The 23,550-nt window shown below is 38.0% G+C and overlaps 1 protein-coding gene across 4 annotated transcripts in view; it reads left to right on the forward strand.

Moving 5' to 3' along the window:
- The first annotated feature begins 6,295 nt into the window (after positions 1-6,295).
- The window catches only part of SUN3 (Sad1 and UNC84 domain containing 3), a 40,000-nt gene continuing 22,745 nt past the window's right edge, over positions 6,296-23,550 (forward strand). For 2 of the 4 annotated variants that reach the window (XM_054495379.1, XM_054495378.1), the window contains exons 1-4: positions 6,296-6,394; positions 6,479-6,606; positions 9,506-9,567; positions 18,112-18,215. In XM_054495379.1, coding sequence (XP_054351354.1) covers positions 6,485-6,606; positions 9,506-9,567; positions 18,112-18,215 — 288 coding nt within the window. In that variant the 5' untranslated portion in view covers positions 6,296-6,394; positions 6,479-6,484. The remainder of the gene's footprint in view (positions 6,395-6,478; positions 6,607-9,505; positions 9,568-18,111; positions 18,216-23,550) is intronic. The other 2 variants (XM_054495380.1, XM_054495381.2) reach the window with 2 other exon arrangements.

The following is a 23,550-nucleotide window of genomic DNA, read 5'->3' on the forward strand; positions in this document are numbered from 1 at the left end:
CCGGAAGCGGAGCGCGGGCGCCGCCTGTCAACTGCCCATAGTCCAGAGCCGGACCAGGGCAGGGCAGCGCAGCGATGCCACGGGGAACCGGGCGGGACGCAGCGGGGGTGGGAGCAGGGCCTTACTGTTGCAGGGGTGTGGGGACGTGGGGGCGTGGGGGCGTGGGGACGTGGGGACGTGGGCGCAGGGCGAGAGTCAGGCCTCAGTCCTCCTCATGCCGCTCTGGCTGGGAACCACAGTTCCTGTAGAGCGGTCCAGAAAAATTGGGGACATGCATCATGTTTTCCAAATAAGTATAACTGTCTCACCCTAAAAACACAACAAAACAAAACACCCCACCAGTATACGAAAATAAAACAAAAATAATTTACTAATGAGATGCAGGAGTAATGATTCACTTAGTAAAGGAATCCTTAATTTTAGACAAATTTGCTTGCAAATTTCTCATCTAATGCATTTTTTTCAAGACTAATAAGTATTTGGAAATTGTGTGTCGATAATAAAATTATCATGTGAACATTCTTCCTTATATCTTATTTTTCGGGAATATTTCTGTTTTATAAGTTGAGAGACTTTTTTTAAAGCTCTTAATCATATTTATATGGAATCGTGTTTAGAACTCCAAACGCTTGGCTTAAGTGTGAACTTGTTGCCTGCCTGGATTTTGAGATCTACAGAAAGTACAATGAATATATTACCAATGGTGCTTCATGGGAATGAAGATTATCTATCTGGCATATGCTTGGTGAGGCCAATAGACACCAACAGCTATGGCACAGTTCAGTAGGAGACACTTTTGATACCCAGAAAGCCCTATACCACCCTGGCAAAAATAATAAGGGCTAATTGCCCAGTAGTAACCCCTTGTGAGAGTTTGAGAGGATAAGTTGATACAGAGAACATTCAAAGAAATTCTCTTGTTCCAACGACTGCAGCAACAGCTAGCAGCCTTGGTTTTCTCTTGTTAAAAATTTTTTTAAAAATCAAGACTTTTCATGATGGTGGGTATTTGACAACTTGAACTGAACATGAGTCTGTTTCTGTTACAAGAGTACAGCCTTAGAAATCTAGCAGGAGACAGATAATATCAGAATTGATTAAAGAGAAGATAGTTTTTGTGCAGGAATTAACTCTAATTCTGTGGTTTATCCTGCTCTAATATAATATCATAATGAATTCCAAGCATCTTCAGTGGTCCAGTCATGAGTAATCAAGACTTCATACTGCAATGTCAAATGTTTGTTCCACTGCATATACAGGCTCTTAGGTTATTGCCAAGCATGACAAATGCTTTTGTTTGTGCAAGTCACAGCATCCTCTAGCTACAGGATTGTATGGTCAAGAGAAGGTTATTTATTTAGAGACAGAGCCTTGCTCTGTCACCCAGGCTGGAGTGCAGTGGGGCGATCTTGGCTCACTGCAACCTCCACCTCCTAGGTTCAAGCAATTCTCCTTTCTCAGCCTCCGGTGTAGCTGGGATTACAGGCACGTGCTACCACGCCTGCCTAATTTTTGTATTTTTAGTACACATGGGGTTTCACCATGTTGGCCAGGCTGGTCTCATACTCCTGACCTCGTGATCCACCTGCCTCGGCCTCACAAAGTGCTGGGATTACAGGCATGGGCCACCATGCCTGGTCAAGAAGGTTATTCTTTTTTTAAAAAAAATTGATCATAATAACTGGAGCTGTCATGACCAAAGAGCATCTCTATTCTCCGTTGGATTAATGAAAGAGTACAGCATTCATCCAAGTTGATAACCTTCTTGACTGGCTGAAATCATAAGTTCAGTGATAATAAAGTGTTATCATTCCTTAGAAGAAACTTTTTATTTTATTTTATTTTATTTTATTTTATTTTTTTTTTTGAGACAGGATATTGCTCTGTCATCCAGGCTGAAAGGCATTAGTGTGATCATGGCTCAGTGAAGCTTTGAACTCTTAATCTCAAGAGATCCTCCCACCTTAGCTTCCTGAGTAATTAGGACTCCAGGCCCACACCACCACATCTAGCTAATTTTTAAATTTTTTGTAGAGACAATGGTCTTGCTATGTTGCCCAGGCTGGTCTCCAATTCCTGGCCTCAAGAGATGTTCCTGCCTCAGCCTCCCAAAGCACTGGGGCTCTAGGCATGAGCCACCACACCTGGCCAACTTTTGACTTTTGCAGTGTGATCGAAATTACAAATATTTGCAAACCAGATCAGATAAGAATGTAGGTAATGATGCCATGCAAATTAAAACATGATACAAGAATAATTTATTTATAATAAGAATATCTCAATGTCTTTATTTTCTATACTTTACGACATAATCATCTTTCTACCACATAATGGCCCTCAGTATTTAGAAAGATCCAACATTCTCTGACATATATTTTCACTTTATGCGTAATTTTTTCACTTTACTTGTAGATATGCAGATAATCTGCTTATGAGCATTTTGAGAAGAGGAAAAATGTATTTGAGTACAAATTCTGATTTTTCAAAGCCCTCTGGCCCTTCCTTCCTGCCTGGCCTCTGTTGGTTTACCCATGTTGTTGGCTGAAGCTAGTTTATTTAAACTTTCAGGACACATCTTCCGTTTGTGCTTTTCCATCTCTCCACTTCTGCCCTGCCTTGTTACTGTCTGTTCCAATCTCAAGCAGCTGAAAGCCCTTGTATAATTCCCCTCTCCAACCTTCACCTCTGTGAGCTCAGTCTTTCCCTCTAGAACATACAACATACTCTCACCAGAGTTCCACCAACTGGAAGGGCTTTTACATTTTGTGCTTTTTTCTGATAATCTGAGTAATTTAAAGACAAGCTTTCCTTTTTTGATATATATTTATGTATTTCAATGTTATATAGCAGTTTGGGTTTTCAGCCTCGTTGGAGAAACAAGATCATCTTCTCTTCTTCACACAGGAAAGAGACTGGATTTCTTTGACTCTGCAGTGCTCTGCATGTTAAAATAATGGCCTTTTTCTTTGGTTGAAATTTTTAATGCACATTTTGGATTTTTTCCAACTTTATTGAGATATAATTAACAAACAAAACTTCTATGTTTCAGTTGTACATGTTAGTTTTATACACATGTACGTTGTGAAATAATTACTACAATCAAGCTAATTGACATATTCATCATCTCACTTAGTTACCTTTGTGTATGCGTATGTGGGGTAAGAACACTTGAGATCTACTCTCAACACATTTCAAGTATACAATACAATATTGCTAACTGTAGTCAGCATGCTGTACATTAGATCCCCAGAATGTATTCCTCTCGTAACTGAAACTGCACCTTTTGACCAACATCTCCCCATTCCCACTCCCTCTGCCCATCAGCCACTGGCAACTCCCATTCTACTCTTTGCTTCTACAAATTTGACTTTTTAGGCTCCACATATAAATTAGGTCATACAGTATTCACCTATCTGTGTCTGATTTATTTCACTTAGCATAATGTCCTCCAGGCTCATTCATGTGGACACAAATGACACAATTTCCTACTTTTTATGGCTGAATAATATTCCATTCTCTTTCTCTCCCCCCACCACCACCACCCACCCACCATGTGTGTGTGTGCGTGTGTGTGTGTGTGCATAAATCACATTCACTCATCCATCAATAAACACTTGGGTTGTTTTTATATCTTGACTTGTAAATAGTGATACAATGAACATGGAAGTGCAAATAATCTCTTCAACACACTGATTTTATTTCCTTTGGATATATATACCCGGAAGTGGGATTGCTGAATCATAAGGTAGTTCTATTTTTAATTTTTTAAGGTACTTCCATTCTGTTTTTCATAATGAGTATACCAATTTACATCCCACCAACAGTATACAAGGGTTACATTTTCTCTGCATTCTTGCCTACACTTATCTTTATATATTTTTGTTTGTTTGTTTGTTTTAAGATTAACAATTTCTTTAAAATATGGGGTCTGGCTATGTTGCCCAGGCTGGTCTCAAACTCCTGAGCTCAAGCAGTGCTCCTGCCTCAGCCTCCCGAGTAGCTGGGATTACAGGCGTGTACCACTTTGTGCAACACCAGCTGTTTATCTTTTTTATAATAGCCATCCTAACAGCTGTGAGGTGATATCTCATTGTTGTTTTGATTTACATTTCCCTGATGATTAATGATGTTGAGTAGCTTTTCATATGCCTGTTGGCAATGTGTATGTCTTCTTTGGAAAAAAATGTCTATTTAGGACCTTTGCCAACTTCTAAATTCAGTTATTTGTTTTCTTCCTATTAAGTTCCTTTGCTGTGCAAAAGCTTTTTGGTTTTTGGTTTGATGGAGTTCCACTTATTTATTTTTGCATGTGCTTTTGATGTCATATTTAAAAAGTCATTGTCAAGACCAATGTCAAGGAGATTTTTCCTGGTTTTCTTCTAGGAATTTTATGGTTAGAAGTCTTATGTTTAAGTCTTTTATCTATTTCAAGGTAATATTTGGGTATGGTGTAAGATAACTGTCCAATTTAATTCTTTTGCATGTGAATATCTACTTTTCTCAGCACCATTCATTGAAGAGACTACAGTGTCCTTTCCTTATTGTGTACACCTGACAAACTTATCAATGATTACTTGGCTGTATATGTGCAGATTTATTCTTGAAAAATACACATAGACTTTGACCCAGAAGTTCCTCCTCTGGGTATATATCCTTAAAGACATATTCACACATATGGATAATAACTTCAATACAAGATTACTATTGCACATTATTTTAAATATCAAACTGCCCATCAATATGAGACAGGCTAAATAGCCTATGGCCCATTCACCCAGTGAAACACTATTCAATCATAAATGAATGAGGAAGATTATCTCAAACAATCAAAAAAACTTCCAAGATACATGTTTAAGGGAAAGAAGCAAGATGCAGAGCACAGTTTATAGTAAGCTACCATTAGGAATGTGGAGAGATAAATATACATATAAAATATTACATATATAAGACAATGTCACATACTGCACATGTGTATCACATCTTTGAAAGGAAATACTATAAATGGTAGCATAGATGCTAGGAGAGAGGGGAACCAATAGCTAGAAGGCAGATGCCGGGTGGAAAGGCCATATTTGCTGTGTACCATTTTGTAACTTTCAAATTTTGGACCAGTAGGTAAAAAAGTAGAAACTTGGGGGTTTCTTGGTATAAATCTAAGCTTTCAGAAAATAAATAGTAAATTGAAAAATAACACTTACAAATTCACCCAGAAATCAGCATAAGTAAAAAGAGAAAAAAGCAAAAACAAATATGAAGGAGCAGTTGAATTATATGGAAGGCAAAAGGGAGACACAAGTGTCAATAGGTGGACCATTCTAAGAAAATTGAGGCAGTGGCAGAGAAGCAATATTTGAAGCTCCGATGGCTGAAAAATAGTCCAGAACTAAAAAAACACACAAGTGCCCAAACTGAAAAGACTCTCTGAGTTATAAGTGAGGAAAAACAAAAACTAGTATCAAACCTGGAAACACTAAACTACAACTGGAAAATATGGATAAACAGAAAGTCTTAAAAACTACCTGAGAAATTGCCAAAAAAAAAAGAGAAATGAAGATCAGACAGAATTCTCATCAGCAACAATCAATCCACAAGGCCATGGAGTAGTATCTCCAAAGTGCTGAGAGTGAAATGACTGTCATCGTAGAATTTATGCCCCAAATAAACCAGCTCATCCTTCCACCTAACTATTCCGTTTCTAGGTGTATGTTTAGAAAAACCTTGTGATGTGCATATAACAACATGCAATGAGCATTATTCCTTGCCAAAAAAAACTGAAAACAACCTAAGTATACATTTACAGAAGGATGGGTAAATGAATTGTGATGTATGTATAATGAAATACCATAGAGCAATTAAAATAAGTGGAGTTAATATCTCAAGATAAATAATGTTGTAAGAAAACCTAGAGTGGCATAACATTTAGTTTATGTTTTAAGCATGAAAACAGTATTATTTATAGATACAGATTTACATAGTAAAGTATCAACAATAATGAGAATAGAGTACATCAATTTTCAGGTTGTAGTTATCTGTGGAAAATAAGAGTGCTGAGATTCAGGGATACTTGGGGGTCTACTATTATATTTCTGATATTTTCTTTATTAGAAAAGCACTGAAGCAAACACAGCAGAACATCCAGATTTGCTATAGAAAAGCAGTAGGTACATGGGGGGGCCTTTGTATTATTCAGTGGGTTTGACATATGGTACAATTAGGCCCTTGAAGCAGAAAGGTGGATGCGTGTCCTTGCCCTGGCTGGGTGTGGTGGCCATCTGCATTATGAGGTGTCACGGAGGATGATGCAACAGAAGACTCAGAAGCTTTTCAAAATTCCCTCTTCAAGAAAAAACACCCGTGGAGGAAGAAGACATTAAACAAAACAAATTTAAAAACTGTATGTATAGCTTCACGTTTTTCATAAAATAGAAATGAGGACAAATGTTGCTCTTCATCCTACCAGCTGTTTATTCTTTGGTAGGGGATCATGAGTGGAAAAACAAAGGCAAGAAGGGCTGCCATGTTGTTTAGACGTTGCTCTGAAGACGCCAGCCGTAGCGCCAGTGGCAATGCTTTGTTATCAGAGGACGAAAACCCTGATGCGAATGGGTAGGTAAACATGGCAGAACGGTGTGCCTGAAATCGTAGGTTTTATGTGTCACATCTGTCACTTGTGTCTGTTCATCTGTTACCTGTTACCCGACAGACAGTGTTTTCCCCCTTTATAGAGAAAATCATTTTCAACAGTTTCCTTTGAAGGTTTCTCTTGATCACAGTCTTACACTTGATCACAATACTTCTATGTCAACAGTATCTGGATTAATAACAGCAGACTGGGGAGAAGGATTAAGAAAGGAGAGCCACCCTCTTTAAAAGAATGAGCCACAGCAGCAGGAACTTAAAACCTTCCAGATAATTCACTTTTTTTTTTTTTTTTTTTTTTGTCATTGGGCTAGCTTGTATAGTCTTGGTGGCATGCAGAGCTTAGCACCGGGCTCAGGACTCTGGGAACAGACTGGCATTTATTACATTCTTGGGTGATAATTGACTAAAGACTCGGGTAGGGGATGCACATTTTGAGTGAATCACCCTGTTTCCTCTAGTGAGAACATATGTGGGGATTATTATAGCAGGGAATCCGAAGACCCTAAACCTATTTACAAACGCCCTGCCCATGTGCTGCCTGCTGGGAAAACAAAAACTACAAGTAATGAAATAACCTTCCTATTGGTAACAATGAAGCACTTGCACAGAACAAAACTGTCAATAAAAATAAAAGGAATGCTACAAAGTTATTAGTACAAGTAGAGCAGCATTTCAAAATCACAGTAATAATAAAATATGCTTGCCCCAAATGGCAGAATCCCACTGGCTGGGCAAAGGCACCGAAGGAATTTTGCAATGCAGAGCCTGGCAGCCAGTTTTCTAGTGGAAAACAAAAAACAAAAAACACTGGAGTTAATCTTTGGTAAATATGGTAATGTGATAATTTTCACTTAATGCAGCCCACCAAAAGAGCTCTTGCAGACCATAATTGACCTATGAACAACTTTTTTTATACAGTGGACCCCCTACCACTCTCCACATCTCCAATAATAGTTAAAAGGAAGAGGTTCCAGAATACACTTCCCTGGAGGGGAAGAGAGTTAAGAAAATTCTCTTCTTAGTTGGTTTCCACACTGTCACACTCTTGGATGGCTAATAGGCATGACTGCTTTATGTAGGGGAGATAAGCTACTTAAAGATTCTGTACTGGGAGAATTAGGTGGCCCACTCTAGTGAATACAGTTAATGAACGGTCCATCTTAATGTGATTTTTCTTATGTTTTAAGTAGAAATTTTTAGTTTGCCAACTTGTAATACTTTATCCAGAAGTTTATAGCCTTCACGTTAGATTAATGTGATCATTTTAGCTTCCCTCCCCATCCACACTTTAGGGCTTTTTAAAAGGTTAGATGTGAAAAGGTTGTCATTACAACCACTTTGTAAAACTGAGCAAAATCTACTGCAACAGATTATGCATGTATCCTATGACCCAGCAATGTCTCTCTTGAAAATATACTTAAATAAAATACATACTTGTCTTCATCAGAAACCATGTACAAGAATGTTCATAGCTGCATTGCTTGTAGTAATATTTATAACTGCATTGTTTATCATAGCCCCAAACACCCATCAATGTTAGGATAGATACCCACATGATATATTCACACAATGAAATACTATACAGTTGTAAGAATGAATGAACCACAACTATACACAACAGCACAGTTGACTCTCACAGACTTAAGACTGGGAACAGGAGGCAGACAGATAGAGCCCATACCCGCATGGGTCCATTTATAGATGGTTCAAACCCAGACAAACCTACTTAATGGGGATAGAGCCCAGGAGAGCAGGTACCTTCGGAGGTGGGAGGTATAGGGTTGATGAGGGCATAAGATGGGCTTCTGATGGGCTTGGTATATTCATCTGCTCAGGCTGCAATAATAAATACCACAGACTGGGTGGCTGAAACAACAGAAATTTATTTTCTCACAGTTTTGGAGGCTGGGAAGTCCAAGGTTCCAGCTGATTTGGTCTCTAGTGAGGGCTCTCTTCCTGGACTGCCTTCTCACTGTGTCCCCATGTGACCTTTCTTCTGACTGCACAAAGAGAGAAAAAGTTCTGGTCTCTCTTCCACCTCTTCTAAGGACAACAATCCTGCTAGTTTAGAGTCTCACTCATAACCTCTTTTACCCTTAATTAGCAATTAAAGACCCTATCTCTGAATACAGTAACAATGAGGGTAGAGCTTCAACAAATGAATGTGTGTGTGTGTGTGTGTGTGTGTGTGTGTGTGTGTGTGTGTGTGTGTGTGTGTTGGGGGATGGGGTGCAATTCAGTCCACAGAACTGAGTATGCTCAATTTCCAGTCCTGGGGTGAGGTTTCATGGACGTGTTCATTCTGTGAGGCATCACTGGGCTGTACAATTATACAGAAAAGAGCACAAATCATATTTGTATAGCATACTGTAGTTCAACACAGAGTAGGAAAAAAGGTCATGGTGACTTTAAAGAATTTTATCAGATATTTGTTAACTGTCATAGTTCTTTAGCTTAGTACAGAATTTCCATAAAATAAGAACCTGATTTTTCTTTTTTTTTCTATTTTCGTAGCTAGTTCTACATTTGAGACCTCCAGAAAACTGCCTTTGTTTTTTTCTTATAAGTATTTTAAGAATATAAATAGACATATACTAGCATAAGCATTGCATATGTGAAAGTAAGAGGCATGACTATATGTATGTGCACTCATATATGCTGGTGAGTGTGTATCATCACTAAAATGATCTTCTCTCAATTTAAAAAATAGTGGATTGGAAATTAAAGTAATTCATAGACTCAACCTAGATTAAGCAAGAATGAAAATAAGTAAGTTTGTTGACTGGAGTGTAGTGGCCAAAGTCCAAGTTAAATGCATGATGTTGTTAAATTCTTTTTCTAATCATTGTTTTTATTCTTTTAGGGTAACTCGATCATGGAAGATTATTCTAAGTACAATGCTCACACTGACTTTTCTTCTTGTAGGTAAGTCTTCCTAAGTAATGATCCTTAAAACCATTCCACAGGATATGTCTGCCTGGTGAGAGAGATCTCAACGGAATGACTCATATTTGTAAATAAATGCCACGGAAAGTGCTGGAGGTGACCTGCACATTCTCAAAGCTTTTTCATTTGTTTTTTATTTCTGATTGTAAAGGTAATATTGGCTTTTTAATAGAAAATTTAGAAAGGACCTTTTTCTTTTAGAATTGTGGTTTGCTTTTTGCAAATTTTTTAGTCACAGATGTTGCTTTAAAGTTAAGAATTTCTAATATATTTATTGCAAACATACATTTTACGTTTTCTAAATTTAGGTGACTTCACTTGGGAGGTTTTGACAACCAGAGACTCTTGCTCATCACACAGTTCCCAAATAAATTACTGCAGAATGTGCAGTTTGTAGTTTCATATCGGGAAACATCACCATCCACCACCCCCAGCACACTGGAAAATTGTTCTTTAATATATTCACAACTTAAGGCATGGATCTCCCATTAAAATAAGTTTCAACCCAGTTATTGTTATAAAAAAGATCATATAGCATGTGATCTTTCTTATCTGCCTTCTTTCACTTAGGATAATGTTTTTAAGGTTCATCCATATCCTAGCATGTGTCAGTTCCTCATTCCTTTTTGTAGCTAAATAATATTTCATTGTATGTATATACCTCATTTTGCTTATCCATTTATCTATTCATGGACATTTAGAGTGCTTTTATCTTTTGGCTATTGTGAATAGTGATGCTGTGCGTAAGTGTGTATGTGTGCTTATTTGAACACCTGTTCTCAATTCTTTCAAGTATATACATAGGAATGAGATCTCTGGGGAGGAACCACCAGACTGTTTTCCTCAATGGCTGCACTATTTTACATTCCCACAAGCAGTGTAGGAGGACTGCTATAGTTTGGATATCTGTCCTCCCAAACCTCATGTTGAAATTTGACCCCCAATGTTGCAGGTGGGGGCCTAATGGAAGGCATTTGGGTCATGAGGGCAGATTCCTCATGAATCACTCGGTTCCATCCTTAAAGTAATGAGTTGTCACTCTATTAGTTCCTGTGGGAGCTAATTGTTAAAAAGAACCTGACTTCTCCCAGCTCTCTCTTGCTCCCTCTCTCACCATGTGATCTCTGCACATGCCGGCTCCTCTTTGCCTTCCACTATGAGTGGAAGCAGCCAGAGACCCTCACCAGCTGTAGATGCTGGTGCCATGCTTTTTGTACAGCCTATGGAACTGTGAGCCAAATAAACCTCTTTTCTTTATAAATTTCCCAACCTCAGATATTCCTTTACAGCAACACAAATGGATTAAAACAAGAAGTCCAATTTCTCTACATTTCCACTATCATTTTTTTCCTTGTTTTTTTATTACAGCCACCTGATGGATGAAAAGTCGTGTTTCATCATGGTTTCATCATGATTTCTCTAATGACTAATGATGTCAAGCATCTTTTTATGTGTTTATTGACCATTTGTATGTGTTCCTTGGAGACATGTCCATTAAAGTCTTTTGCTCATTTTTGATTGGTTGTTTGTCCTTTTGTTGTTGAGTTGGAAGAGTTTTTTTTATATATTCTAGATACCAAACCCTTCTCAGATATATCACTTGAAAACATTTCTTTCATTCTAGGTTGTATTTGCACTTTCTTTGATACACAAATGTTTGTAATTTTGAGGGTGTCATATCGAAGAATCCATTGCCGAATCTTTTTTAAAGAGTTTTGTGGTTTTAGCTCTTATAATATTTAGGTAACTGACCCATTTTGAGTTCATTTTTGTATATGATGCAAGGGATCCCACTTCATTTTTCGGCATGTGGAAAGCCTGTTGTCCCAGGACCATTTGCTAAAAATATTACTCTTTCCCTACAGGAATCTTTGAATGTCTTGTCCTCTGTTCCAAAAAGTGAATTGGCTGTAGTTGAATGGGTTTATTTCTGGATATTCTAGCCCATTAGTCTGTATGTCTATCATTATCCAGTATCATGCTGTTGGGATTTTGACAAAGATTACTTTGAATCTGTGGACAGCTTTAGGTAGTGTTGCCATCTTAGCAGTAGTAAATCTTCCAATTCATGAACACAAGTTGTCCTTCCATTTATTTAGGTCTTCTTTAATTTCTTTCAGCCATGTTTTATAAATTTCAGTTTTGATTCTAAAGTAAATCTCTTGTAAGCAGCATATAGTTGAATCATGTTTTTAAATTCATTCTGCCATCCTCTGCCTTTTGATTGGAAAGTTTAATCCATTTTCATTTACATTAATTACTAATAAGGAATGATTTACTTCTGCCATTTTTCTATTTTTTGGAAAATCTATATCTTATACCTTTTTTGTTCTTTATTTCCTTCTTTACTGCCTTCTTTTCTGTTTAATTGCTTTGTTGTAGAGCACTGTTTTGATTCTGTTCTGTTTCATTTTGTGTATGTTTTTTAGATATTTTCTTAGTGGTTACCATGGGGATTTCAACTAAGACCCTACATTTATAACAATATAGTTTAAATTTATACCAAATTAACTTTAATAGAATACACATACTCTGCTCCTATTCAGCTCTGCTCCTCTTTTTCTTCCTCCTTATGATCTGTATTCACTGGGATTTACTCCTCTTTATGTTGTCAAAAATTACATCTTTACACATTGGGTACCCATAAACATAGATTTATAATTATGCTTTATAAATTTGTCTTTTAAATTATGAAAGAAATAAAAGAAGGAGTTACAAACCCAAAACAATAATACTGGTTTCATATTTACCTCTCTGTTACCTTTACTGGAGATTTTGATTGCTTCATGTGGTCTTGAGTTACTCTCTAATGTCCTTTCACTGCAGCCTAAAGGAATCCCTTTAGCACTTCCTGAAGGGCTGGTCTAGTCATAGAGACACCATGAGCTTTTCTTTATCTTGGAATATGTTAATTTTTTCTTCAGTTGGGAGAATAGTTTTCTCATATAGAGAATTCTTTTCTTTCAGCACTTTAAATATGTCATCCCACTGTCTTCTGGCCTCCATAGTTTCTGAAGAAAAAATCAGGTGATAATCCAACAAAGACTTCCTTCTATATAACAAGGCATTGCTCTCTTTCTGCTTTCAAGATTATCTCTGTGTTTTTGTCTTTCAACAGTTTGATTATAATAGGTTTCAGCATGAGTCTTTTTAAGTTTGTCTTACTTGAAGTTTGTTGAGTTTCTTGGATGTGTAGATTCATGGCTTTTTATCAACTTTGGAACTTTTTCAGCCATTATTTCTTTAAATATTCTTTTTCTTATTTAAAATTTTAAAATTTTTAATTTTTTGTGGGTACATAGTATATATACTTACGGGGTACCTGAGGTGTTTTGATACAGGCATGCAATGTGAAATAATCATATCATGAAGGATGGGGTATCCATCCCCTCAAGCATTTATCCTTTGTGTTGCAAACAATCCAAATACAATCTTTTAGTTATTTTAAGATGTACAATTAAGTAATTTTTTACTGTAGTCACCCATTGTGTTGTCAAATAGTAGGTCTTATTTATTCTTTCTATTTTTTGTACCTATTAACCATCCTCACCTCCTCCGTCTTCAGCACTACCCTCACCAGCTTCTGGTAATCATCATTTTACTCTCTATGTTCATTAGTTTAATTGTTTTAATTTTTAGCTCCCACAAATAAGTGAGAACATGTGATATTTGTCTTTCTATTAATGGCTTATTTCACTGAACATAATGATCTCCAGTTCCATCCATGTTGTTGCAAATGACATTATCTCATTCTTTTTTATGGCTGAATAATACACCATTGTGAATATGTACATTTTTTTAATCCATTTATCTGCTGATGGACACTTAGTTTGCTTCCAAATCTTAGCTATTGTGAACAATGCTGCAACAAATGGGAGTGCAGATATCTCTTTGATATACTGATGTCCTTTATTTTGTGTATATGCCCAACAGTAGGACTGCTGGATCATATATTAGCTCTGTTTATCATTTTTTGAAGATTCTCCAAACTATTCTGCAGAGTAGTTGTACTAATTTACATTCCCACCAACAGTGTATGAGGGTTCTCTTCTCTCCACATCCTCTCCAGCATTTGTTATTGCCTGTCTTTTGGGTATAAGCCATTTTAACTTAGGCGAGATAACATCTCATTGTAGTGTTGATTTTCATTTCTCTGACAATCAATGAAACTGGCACATTTTCATATGCCTCTTTGCCATTTGTGTGTCTTCTTCTGAGAGATGTTTATTTGAATCTTTGGCCTATTTTTTTTATTACATTATTTAGGGTTTTTTTCCCCCCTATAGAGAGTTGTTTGAGCTTCTTATATATTCTTCTTCTTAATCCCTTGTCAGATGGGTAGTTTGTAAATATTTTCTCCCATTCTGTGGGTTGTCTTTTCACTTTGTTGATTGTATCACTTGCTGTCAGAAGCTTTTTAGCTGTGATCCCATTTGTCCATTTTTGCTTTTGTTGCCTGTGCTTGTGGGGTACTGCTCAAGAAATTTTTGCCCAGACCAATGACCTGGAGATTGTCCCCCAATGTTTTGTTATAGTTGTTTCATAGTCTAAAGTCTTAGATTTAAGCCTTTAATCCATTTTGATTTGATTTTTGTATATGGCAGGAGATAGGGGTCTAGTTTCATTCTTCTGCATATGAATATCTAGTTTTCCCAGCACCATTTATTGAAGAGACCATGATTTCCCCAGCATATGTTCTTGGCATATTTGTTGAAAATGAGTTCTCTGTAGGGGTTCTCTATTCTGTTTCATCAGCCTATCTCTCTCTTTTTATGCCAGTACTCTGCAGTTTTGGTTACTAAGCTCTGTAGTATAGTTTGAAGTCAGGTAATGTGATTCCTCCAATTTTCTTCTTTTTGCTTAGAATAGCTGTGACTATTTGGGGTCTTTTGTGGTTCCATATAAATTTTAGGAGCTTTTTTTCTATTTCTGTGAAGAATGTCACTGGTATTTTAATAGGGATTGCATTGAATATGTAGATTGCTTTGGGTAGTATGGACATTTAGCAATATTGATCTTCTAATTCATGGACATTTAGCAATATTGATCTTCTAATTCATGAACATGAGCTATCTACTTTTTGTTTCCCCTTCAATTTCTTTCATCAATGTTTTATAGTTTTCGTTGTAGAGATCTTTCACTTCTTTGGTTAATTCCTAGGTATTTAATTTTATTTGTGGCTATGGTAAATGGGATTATTAATTTTTCAGATTCTTCACTGTTGGTATATAGAAATGCTACTGATTTTTGTACATTGACTTTGTATCCTACAACACTGCTAAATTTGTTTATCAGTGTGGAGTCTTTAGGTTTTTTTCCTAATATAAGATCATATCATCAGCAAGCAAGGATAATTTAACTTCTTTCATTGCAGTTTGGATGCCCTTTATTTCTTTCTCTCGTCTGGTTGCTCTAGCTAGGACTTCCAGTACTATGTTGAATAGCAGTGGTGAAAGTGAGCAAACTTGTTGTGTTCCAGGTCTTTGAGGAAAGGCTTTCAGTTTGTTTCCATTCAGTGTGATACCAGCTGTGGATCTGTCTGTCATTCATGGCTTTTATTACATTGAGGTATGTTCCTTCTATACCCAGTTTTTTTAGGGTTTTTATCATGGAGAAATGTTGAATTTTACCCAAATGCCTTTTCAGCATCAGTTGAAAACCATTACATGGTTTTTATCCTTCGTTCTGTTGATACGGTGTATCACATTGATTGATTTGCGTATGTTGAACCATCCTTGCATCCCAGGGATAAATCCCACTCGGTCATGATGAATGATCTTTCTAATGTATTATGGAATTCAGTTTGCTGGTATTTTGTTAAGGGCTTTTGCATCAATATTCATCAGAGACATTGGCCTGTAGTTTTCTTTTTTTCTTTCTTTCTTTTTTTTTTTTTTTTCATGTGTCTTTGTCTGGTTTTCATATCAGGGTAATACTGGCCTTGTAGAATGAGTTTAGAAGTATTCTTTCCTCGTCTCTTTTTCAGAATAGTTTGCATAAGGTTGGTATTAGCTCTTCTTTAAATGTGTGATAGAATTCAGCAGTGAAGCCATGGGGTCCCAGGCTTTTCTTTACTGGGGGATTTTTTATTATGGCTTCAATCTCATTGCTTTTTATTGGTCTGTTCAGGTTTTGAATTTCTTTCTGGTTCAGTCTTGGTAAGTTGTATGTGTCTAGTAATTTGTCCATTTCTTCTAGATTTTCCAATTTATTGGCATACAGTTGTTCATAGTAGCTACTAATGATCCTTTACATTTGTGCAGTACCAGTTTTAATGTATTCTTTATTATTTTTAATTTCATTTGTATCTTCTCTTTTTTTTGTTAATCTGGCTAAAGGTTTGTCAGTTTCATTTAATTTTTCTAAAAACCTTTGTTCCATTGATCTTTTGTATTGTTTACTTCATTTCAATTTTATTTCTACTCTGATCTTTATTATTTCTTTTCTTCTACTCATTTTGGGTTTGGTTTCCTCTTGCTTTTCTAGTTCTTTAAGGTACATCATTACATCATTTATAGGATGTTTTTCCTCTTTTTCAATATAGGCACTTAGAATTATAATCTTCCCTCTTAGTACTGCTTTTGCTGTATCCCATAGGTTTTATTTATTTCTTCATTTCTTTCTGCCCCTTTCTCTCTCTCTCCTCTTTCTGAGACTGCCACAATGCATATGTTGATCCACTTCATGGTGTCTGATAGGTCTCTTGGGCTCTGTTCACTTTTTCACTTTTTTCTTTCTGTTCACAGACTCAATAATTTCAATAGCTTTATCTTTAAGTTAACTGATTCTTTCATCTGCCTGCTTAAATCAACTGTTGAGCCCTTCTGGTAAGTTCTTCATTTTAGTTATTCCTATTTCAGCTTCAGAGTTTATATTTGGTTTCTTTCATAATTTATTTTTATCAATATTCTCATTTTATCCATACATAATCTTCCTGGTTTCCTGTAGTTCTTTGTCCATGGTTTCCTTTAGTTTTTGAACATACGTAGAACAGCTGATTTAAAGTTTTTCTCTCGTAATTCCAATGTCAGATTCCTCAGGGATGGTTTCTGCCATTTTCTCCTTTTGAATAGGACATACTTTCCTGTTTCATTGTATGCCATGTGATTTTGTAAATTAAGCATTTTAATATTATAATGTAATAACTCTAGAATTCAGATTTCCCTTTTCCCCAGGGTTTGCCTGCTGTTGCATGTCGAGGGCTGCAATCACTTGTTTGTTTAGTAACATTTTCAAACTTTTTTTTTTTTTTTTTTGAGACGGAATCTCACTCTGTCGCCAGGCTGGAGTGCAGTGGCGTGATCTTGGCTCACTGCAACCTCCGCCTACTGGGTTCAAGCATTTCTCCTGCCTCAGCCTCCTGAGTAGCTGGGACTACAGGCAAGCCACCACCACACCCAGCTAATTTTTGTACTTTTAGTAGAGACGGGGTTTCACCATGCTGGCCAGAATGGTCTCGATCTCTTGACCCTGTGACCCACCCACCTCAGCCTCCCAAAACTATTTTGGAAGACTGTATTTCTTGTCGTATATGTTTACTATTCCACTATCTCAGTGGTTAGCCACTGATTTCTCACATATTTCCTTGAATTCCTGGATCCAGAGAGAGAGAGAGACAGACAGAAACAGAGACAGAGACAGAGACAGAGAGATTACTCTCTCAGTCTTTGCAGCTTGGCTCTAAGCTGGGACACTCCTTCAAGACTAAGCCAGGCCACCTAAAACTCTGCCTTAGTCTTCATCTCCTGCTTATACACAATCTACAGATCCACCAGAGGTGCAACCCAGTTGCACCTCTTCTTGAGGTCATTTATGAACATGCGTCCAGTCCTAGAAATGTACATTACATTCTCTGTTTCCTAGTATATGATGCAGCAGTCCTTCTGAGCCCTTTTTCCAGCAAGAGACTGCCTCTTTATTCATTGGCTTTTGGGTCTGTCTGCCACTTCCATCATCTACTGTCTTTTGTCCCAGTTGGGCTTTGGCAGTATGTCTTTGAAGTCTTTCAATAGATATTGCCACTTCCTAGAAAGCTATGGGGGTGGAATAAACCCAGGTCAGCTTCTGTGCCATCCCCTCAGGGAACCACTAGATGAGTCAAAAAACATTGCCATGGTATTTTAAGAACAAGGTCTATATTAAAGGAATGTGAAATGCTGTCCCTATAGCTGCCACCACCAGGTTAGGAAATGGAAGACAGTAGTCAGGTAAACAAAAATGCCACATGCTCTGTTTCTAGAAACTAGCCCCCCTATCCTTAGTTATCTGGTTGCTGTAGGTTTTGGATTAGATTCCAGAGTTCCAAAACAGTTGATTCTGTCAATCTTTACTAGCTATATTGTTCATATGGAGGCCTGATTTTTTGTGTGTACTCTTCCACCATTTTCCATGATGTCACCCAAGGATCTGATATTCTTAAGAGTATACATATCTTCATGTTTAGGGAAATTCTTATGAATAAATGTAAAATATTTTATGTTTCCAGAGAAACTCTTTAATCAGAGTTTGTCTTTTCTTTAACAGGACTCCTAAATTATCAGTGGCTTAAAGAAACAGATGTTCTTCAGAAATCCAGACAGTTATATGCCATAATTGCAGAATATGGTTCAAGGCTTTATAAATATCAGGTGATATTTTGTTAAGTCATTTTGTATATCACTCATTTAAAGTTTAATATGCTACAAGGCTAGTTCAACTTTCAATATGTTATCTTTGTTTTATATGAGAATATCTAATAAAATTAATGTAGGAAATGGAATTCTATTAAGTGGATTCTGTGGTTTGAATGTGACCACCAAACCTCATGTTGAAATTTAATTGCCATTGTAACAGTGTTCAGAGGTAAGACCTTTAAGAAGTGATTGGGTCATAAGAGCTCTGAATTAATGCCATTATCATTGGAGTGGGATAGTCAACCGAAGAGTGGGCTCCTAATAAAAGGATGAGTTTGGCCCCATTTCTCTCTCTGTCTCACAAGTTCCTGTGCCCTTTCACCCTTCTGCCATGGTAGAACCTTCATCACGTGCCAGTGCCATGCTCTCAGATTTCCAAGCATCCAGAACTGTGAACCAAACAAACTTCTGTTGTTTATAAATTACCCAGGCTGTTGTATTCTGTTATAGCAGCAGAAAACAGACTAAGACAATAGTTTTATAGCTATGAGGTCCTAAAAATTCTCCACATTTCCCCAAGAGAATCTCAAGCACAAATAAAATGGCAAATAAACCTTTATCATCAACTTCTGCCTGACACTGCCTGACACTGGACAGGAGTATGGCACTTCCCTTTGTCCTGAAGCTAGTCAGATCTAAGTGGGCTTAGACTGAGGCCAGTCACTGAATGTCCTCTTTCTGATCCACCCCACCCCCAGCATTCCAGAATAAGCCTTGTCCATTCTATGCTCAGAAACTCAGAAGATTGGAGGGAGGAGGGTGGCAGTGTAACCACCCAAAGGGTTCACCTTGCCCATTGCCTTGACAGAGCCAATTTATCAAGACAGGGGAATTGCAATGGAGAAAGATTAATTCACGCAGAGCCAGATGTGTGGGAGACTGGAGTTTTATTATTACTCAAATTAGTGTCCCCGAGCATTTGAGGATCAGAGTTTTTAAAGATATTTTGGCAGGTAGGGGCTTGGGAAGTGGGGAGTGCTGATTAGTCAGGTTGGAGATGGAATCATAGAGAGTCAAAGTGAGGTTTTCTTGCTTTCTTCTGTTCCTGGGTGGGCTGACAGAACTGGTTGAGTCAGATTACTGGCCTGGGTGGTATCAGCTGATCCATCTAGTGCAGGGTCTGCAAAATATCTCAAGCACTGATCTTAGGCCTTACAATAGTGATGTTATCCCCAGGAACAATTTGGGGAGGTTCAGACTCTTGGAGCCAGGGTCTGCATGACCCCTAAACTGTAATTTCCAATCTTGTAGCTAATGTGTTAGTCCTAAAAAGGCAGACTGGTCTCCAAGCAAGAAGGGGGTCTTTTCAGGAAAGGACTGTTACCAATTTTGTTTCAGAGTCAAACCATGAATTGAATTCCTTCCCAAAGTTAGTTTGGCCTACTCCCAGGAATGAACAAGGACAGCTTAAAGGTTAGAAGCATGATGGAGTCGGATAGGTCTTGTCTCTTTCACCATCATAATTCCCTCAGTTATCATTTTTGCAAAGGTGGTTTCAGCAGGAGCTATGACCAGGTCACTGCTGCTCTGTGGGAAGATGGACAGACATATTGACCTGTCTCCACCAGTATGCTGATCTTTTAACCCATAGTGACTTCAGTGACCCAGTCAGTGGCCCTGGGCCTGACTGATCAGATTCATACTTCATACCCTTTTTGCTCAGGGCCTCTGAAATCTTCTGCTTCCCAGTTCCTCCAGCAACTGCCTCATTCCAATGTGTCTTGCCATGTGAAGTCCCTAAAGAGAGGGGAGACTGCACTTGTATGATGCCCACAGCATTCCAGTCCAGTGAGGAAGCCTCCTTGGAGGTTCATAGGTTGATGCCCGGGATAACTCCCATCTCAAAGGTGCTACTCAGTCTGCATAGGCTGAGAATCTGTGAGACTCCAGTCTTAGACAAAAGCACAGCCACCTGGAAACCCCACAGAGAGGGCAGCCTCAGATAGCTCCTAGTCCATGAGGTCCTCACATCAAAGACTAAGACCAAGTCCATGGGAGCTGAAGCTGGATAGTTAGGTCATCACCAGAAAAGCAGAGATGAGCATGCAGAATGGTCAGTGGTGGCTCCAACTATTGCCAATTTGTGCCTAAGCTTCGTTGTGATGGTTAATTTTGTGTGTCAGTTTGGCTAGGCCATGGCGCCCAGATGTTTGGCCAAGCACCAGTCTAGATATTGCAGTGAAGGTATTTTTTAGATGTGATTAATATCTAAATCTATAGACTAAGTACAGAAGACTACCCTCTACAATGTGGGTTGGTCTCACAGTCATTTTAAAGTCTTAAGAACAAAGACTGAGATCCCCCAAGAAAGAAGAAATTTTGTCTCCAAATAGCCTTCAGAGTTGAGCTGTAACATCAACTCTTCCCTGGTTCTCCAGCCTGCCAGCCTTCCCTGAAAACTTCAGATTTAGCCCCTACAATCGTTTAAGCCAATTCCTCAAAATAAATCTCTCTCTATATATATACATTGGCTTGGTTCCATTTCTCTAGGGAACCCTGACTAATACACTCGTAAGTTTATCTGGCAGCTTCTGTTAGTGCCTGAATATTGGGTGCCCCTTTGCCCACAGTCTTCTGCTGCAGATCTTTGCAGGGATGGTTTCTTTCTGAAATTCCAGCTAGCTCAAATGTCTCCTCATTAGACAGGCTTCTGTGACCACACAAACCACCTGTGACAATATCCAGGTGTAGGTGCATCCTAGTTTGTACCCCTGCTTTATCTTAGACACTCATCGATTTCTTTACCAGCTCTCTTCTTGCCTTCTTCCCTTTTAACTAAAATGTAATGATCAAGGAGCTTGTCTAGAGCCTAGAAGAGTCTCCAGGTAAATGGAGGCTTAATAAATATACACATTAACAAATAAATAAATAAATTATCTGAGATTAATCACATTTTTAAAAGGCATCCTTCCCTTCTACCTTCTGATTTTAGACTAACCAGCATACTCAACAGCAAATTCAACCCTTTAAAAATGTCTAGCCAGCCCAACACAGTGGCTCATTCCTGTAATCCCAGCACTTTGGGCAGGTGAGGTGGGCAGATCGCTTGGCTCCAGGAGTTCAAGAGCAGCCTGAACATCAAAAAATTAGCCGGACATGGTGGCATATGCCTGTAGTCCCAGCTACTCTGGAAGCTGAGGTGGCAGGATCACTTGAGCCTGGGAGGTTGAGGCTGCAGTCAGCTGTGCTTGTGCCACTGCACTCCAGCCTGGGTGATAAAGCAAGACTCTGTCTCAAAATATAAAATAAAATGACTATGGCCATGTTTCTAAGGACAGTATTTTTCATGAGGTTGAGGTTGAGCTGTGATCATTTAATTTTTGACCAGTGTTAACTTGGTTTTCACACAGACAAGAGCACTGTCAGAAACCACTGGAGATTGATTTTAACTTATTTCTACATGAGTTCTTTATAAATCCCAAGCTACATGAAGCAGATGCTGTTTCTCAGTCTCCTGAGCTCAAGCGATTACAGGCGTGAAACGCTGCACTCAGCCAGTAATAGATTTTAAATATGCTCCCTTGCCTTTAGATATTATTTTATAATGACATGTAATGGATGATAAAATATTCCAATGAATAATATTTTCAATGAATACTTATTTCTAAACAATTGGATTGTCTCTAATTTTTTAAATATTATAAACAGAAACATCCTATGGCTTAATCAATTTGCCTCTCCTTGATTACTTAGGATAAACTCTTAAAAGAAAAATAAGTAAAGAATATTTATAATTTTTAGGTGACCTTGTTTTCATATTGAATCCTAATGATTTGATATTACTTTTCAAAAAGCTGGATATATCACCCCATATTCCACCATGGAGAAGAGGATAATGGTAATAGTTATGCATCAGAAGGGATCCTAAGAACACTAAATATATATTACACTTTATCCTCGAAGTGACCTTTCAGTAAGAGTATTACTAAATCCATTTGTAGATTAGGAAGCTGGATCAGCACAATGAAGGAAGGCAGCCTGTGGTCACACCACTGCATATTCCAGAGCTGAAATGATCCTCCCCGAGGACCCAGATTTTGTTGAGACTGGGCCTGCCATTCAGACTAACACTTTGCTCACTGCTACACTGAGAACAAAATTTTATTGTCACATGCCACTTTCAAAGCACCAGCACAGTCTTAATCCATTTGTGCTGTTGTAACAAAATGCCATAGACTAGGTAGCTTATAAAGAACAGAAATGTCTTTCTCACAGTTCTGGAGGCTGTGAAGTCCAAGATCAAGGCATGAGCATTCTATGTTTAATGAGAGCTTTCTTGTGTCTTCACATGGTAGAAGGTCAAAGGGCGAAAAGGACCTAAACTACTTCCTTCAAGCTTTTTATTAAAAGCACTAATCCTATTCACGTGGGTGGTACCTTCATGACTTAATCACTCCCCAAAAGACCCTACCTCTTAACACCACCACAATGAGGATTAAGTTTCAACATAAATTTTGGAAGAAACATAGATATTCAAGCCATAGTGATCACAGTTGTGAGTTCAAGACCAATGACTTCGAATTACTTACTCCAATATTTAATTGGTTTCTATCTTAAACCTATATTAAGCAGCAAGCTTAGTTATTTACCCAGGGCACAGTCTGCAATCACTATAGTTTGTAGGATTCACCTTGAAGTTACATGGTTTAAAGTTAGATATCTTATGGGACTTCATTGAGAAAAAAAATTTTAATGACCATGTCAGAAATGTGTTAACACATCATTGAATTTATCTGGTTCAAATTACTAGAGCCATGTTCCAAGGCATAAAGCTTTGGGTCTCAGTCAACATTATCTGAAGAAAAAAAAAAAAAACTAAACAAAAAACAAGTAAAACTGGGCTTTGCCCATGGCTATTTCTTTGCCAGCCTCTACCTGAAGCCTTCGTATCTCAGAAGGCTGTAAATTGACAGCACATGCAGACAGACCCTACCCTAATCCATGCTTAGGATGAGGCACAGGGACTTTGTTGCTGAAAACAATATCCCTGGTGGCTGTGTCCTCTTAATGAGTGCTCTGGACATTTTCACATCTGATGAGGCTTTCCCTGACATAGGCTTTGTCATGAGGCCAACAGCCTACAGGGAGGGATGTTTTAGGAAGGTTCCTAGGACACCGAACCCCCATCTCATTGCCAGAAATGTTGCAGAAAGATAATCAACTATACACAAAGTAGCCTTTATAACACTTTTGATTTTCTTTTTCCACATTGTGGATGTGGTAAATTTTGGTCATTGGCCTGCCCCCTCTCCCACCCATTTGGTTGCTGTGATGCTCTGAAACAAATTTA

The sequence above is a fragment of the Pongo pygmaeus genome, chromosome 6, assembly GCF_028885625.2.
Source record: "Pongo pygmaeus isolate AG05252 chromosome 6, NHGRI_mPonPyg2-v2.0_pri, whole genome shotgun sequence".
NCBI classification, from domain to species: domain Eukaryota; kingdom Metazoa; phylum Chordata; class Mammalia; order Primates; family Hominidae; genus Pongo; species Pongo pygmaeus.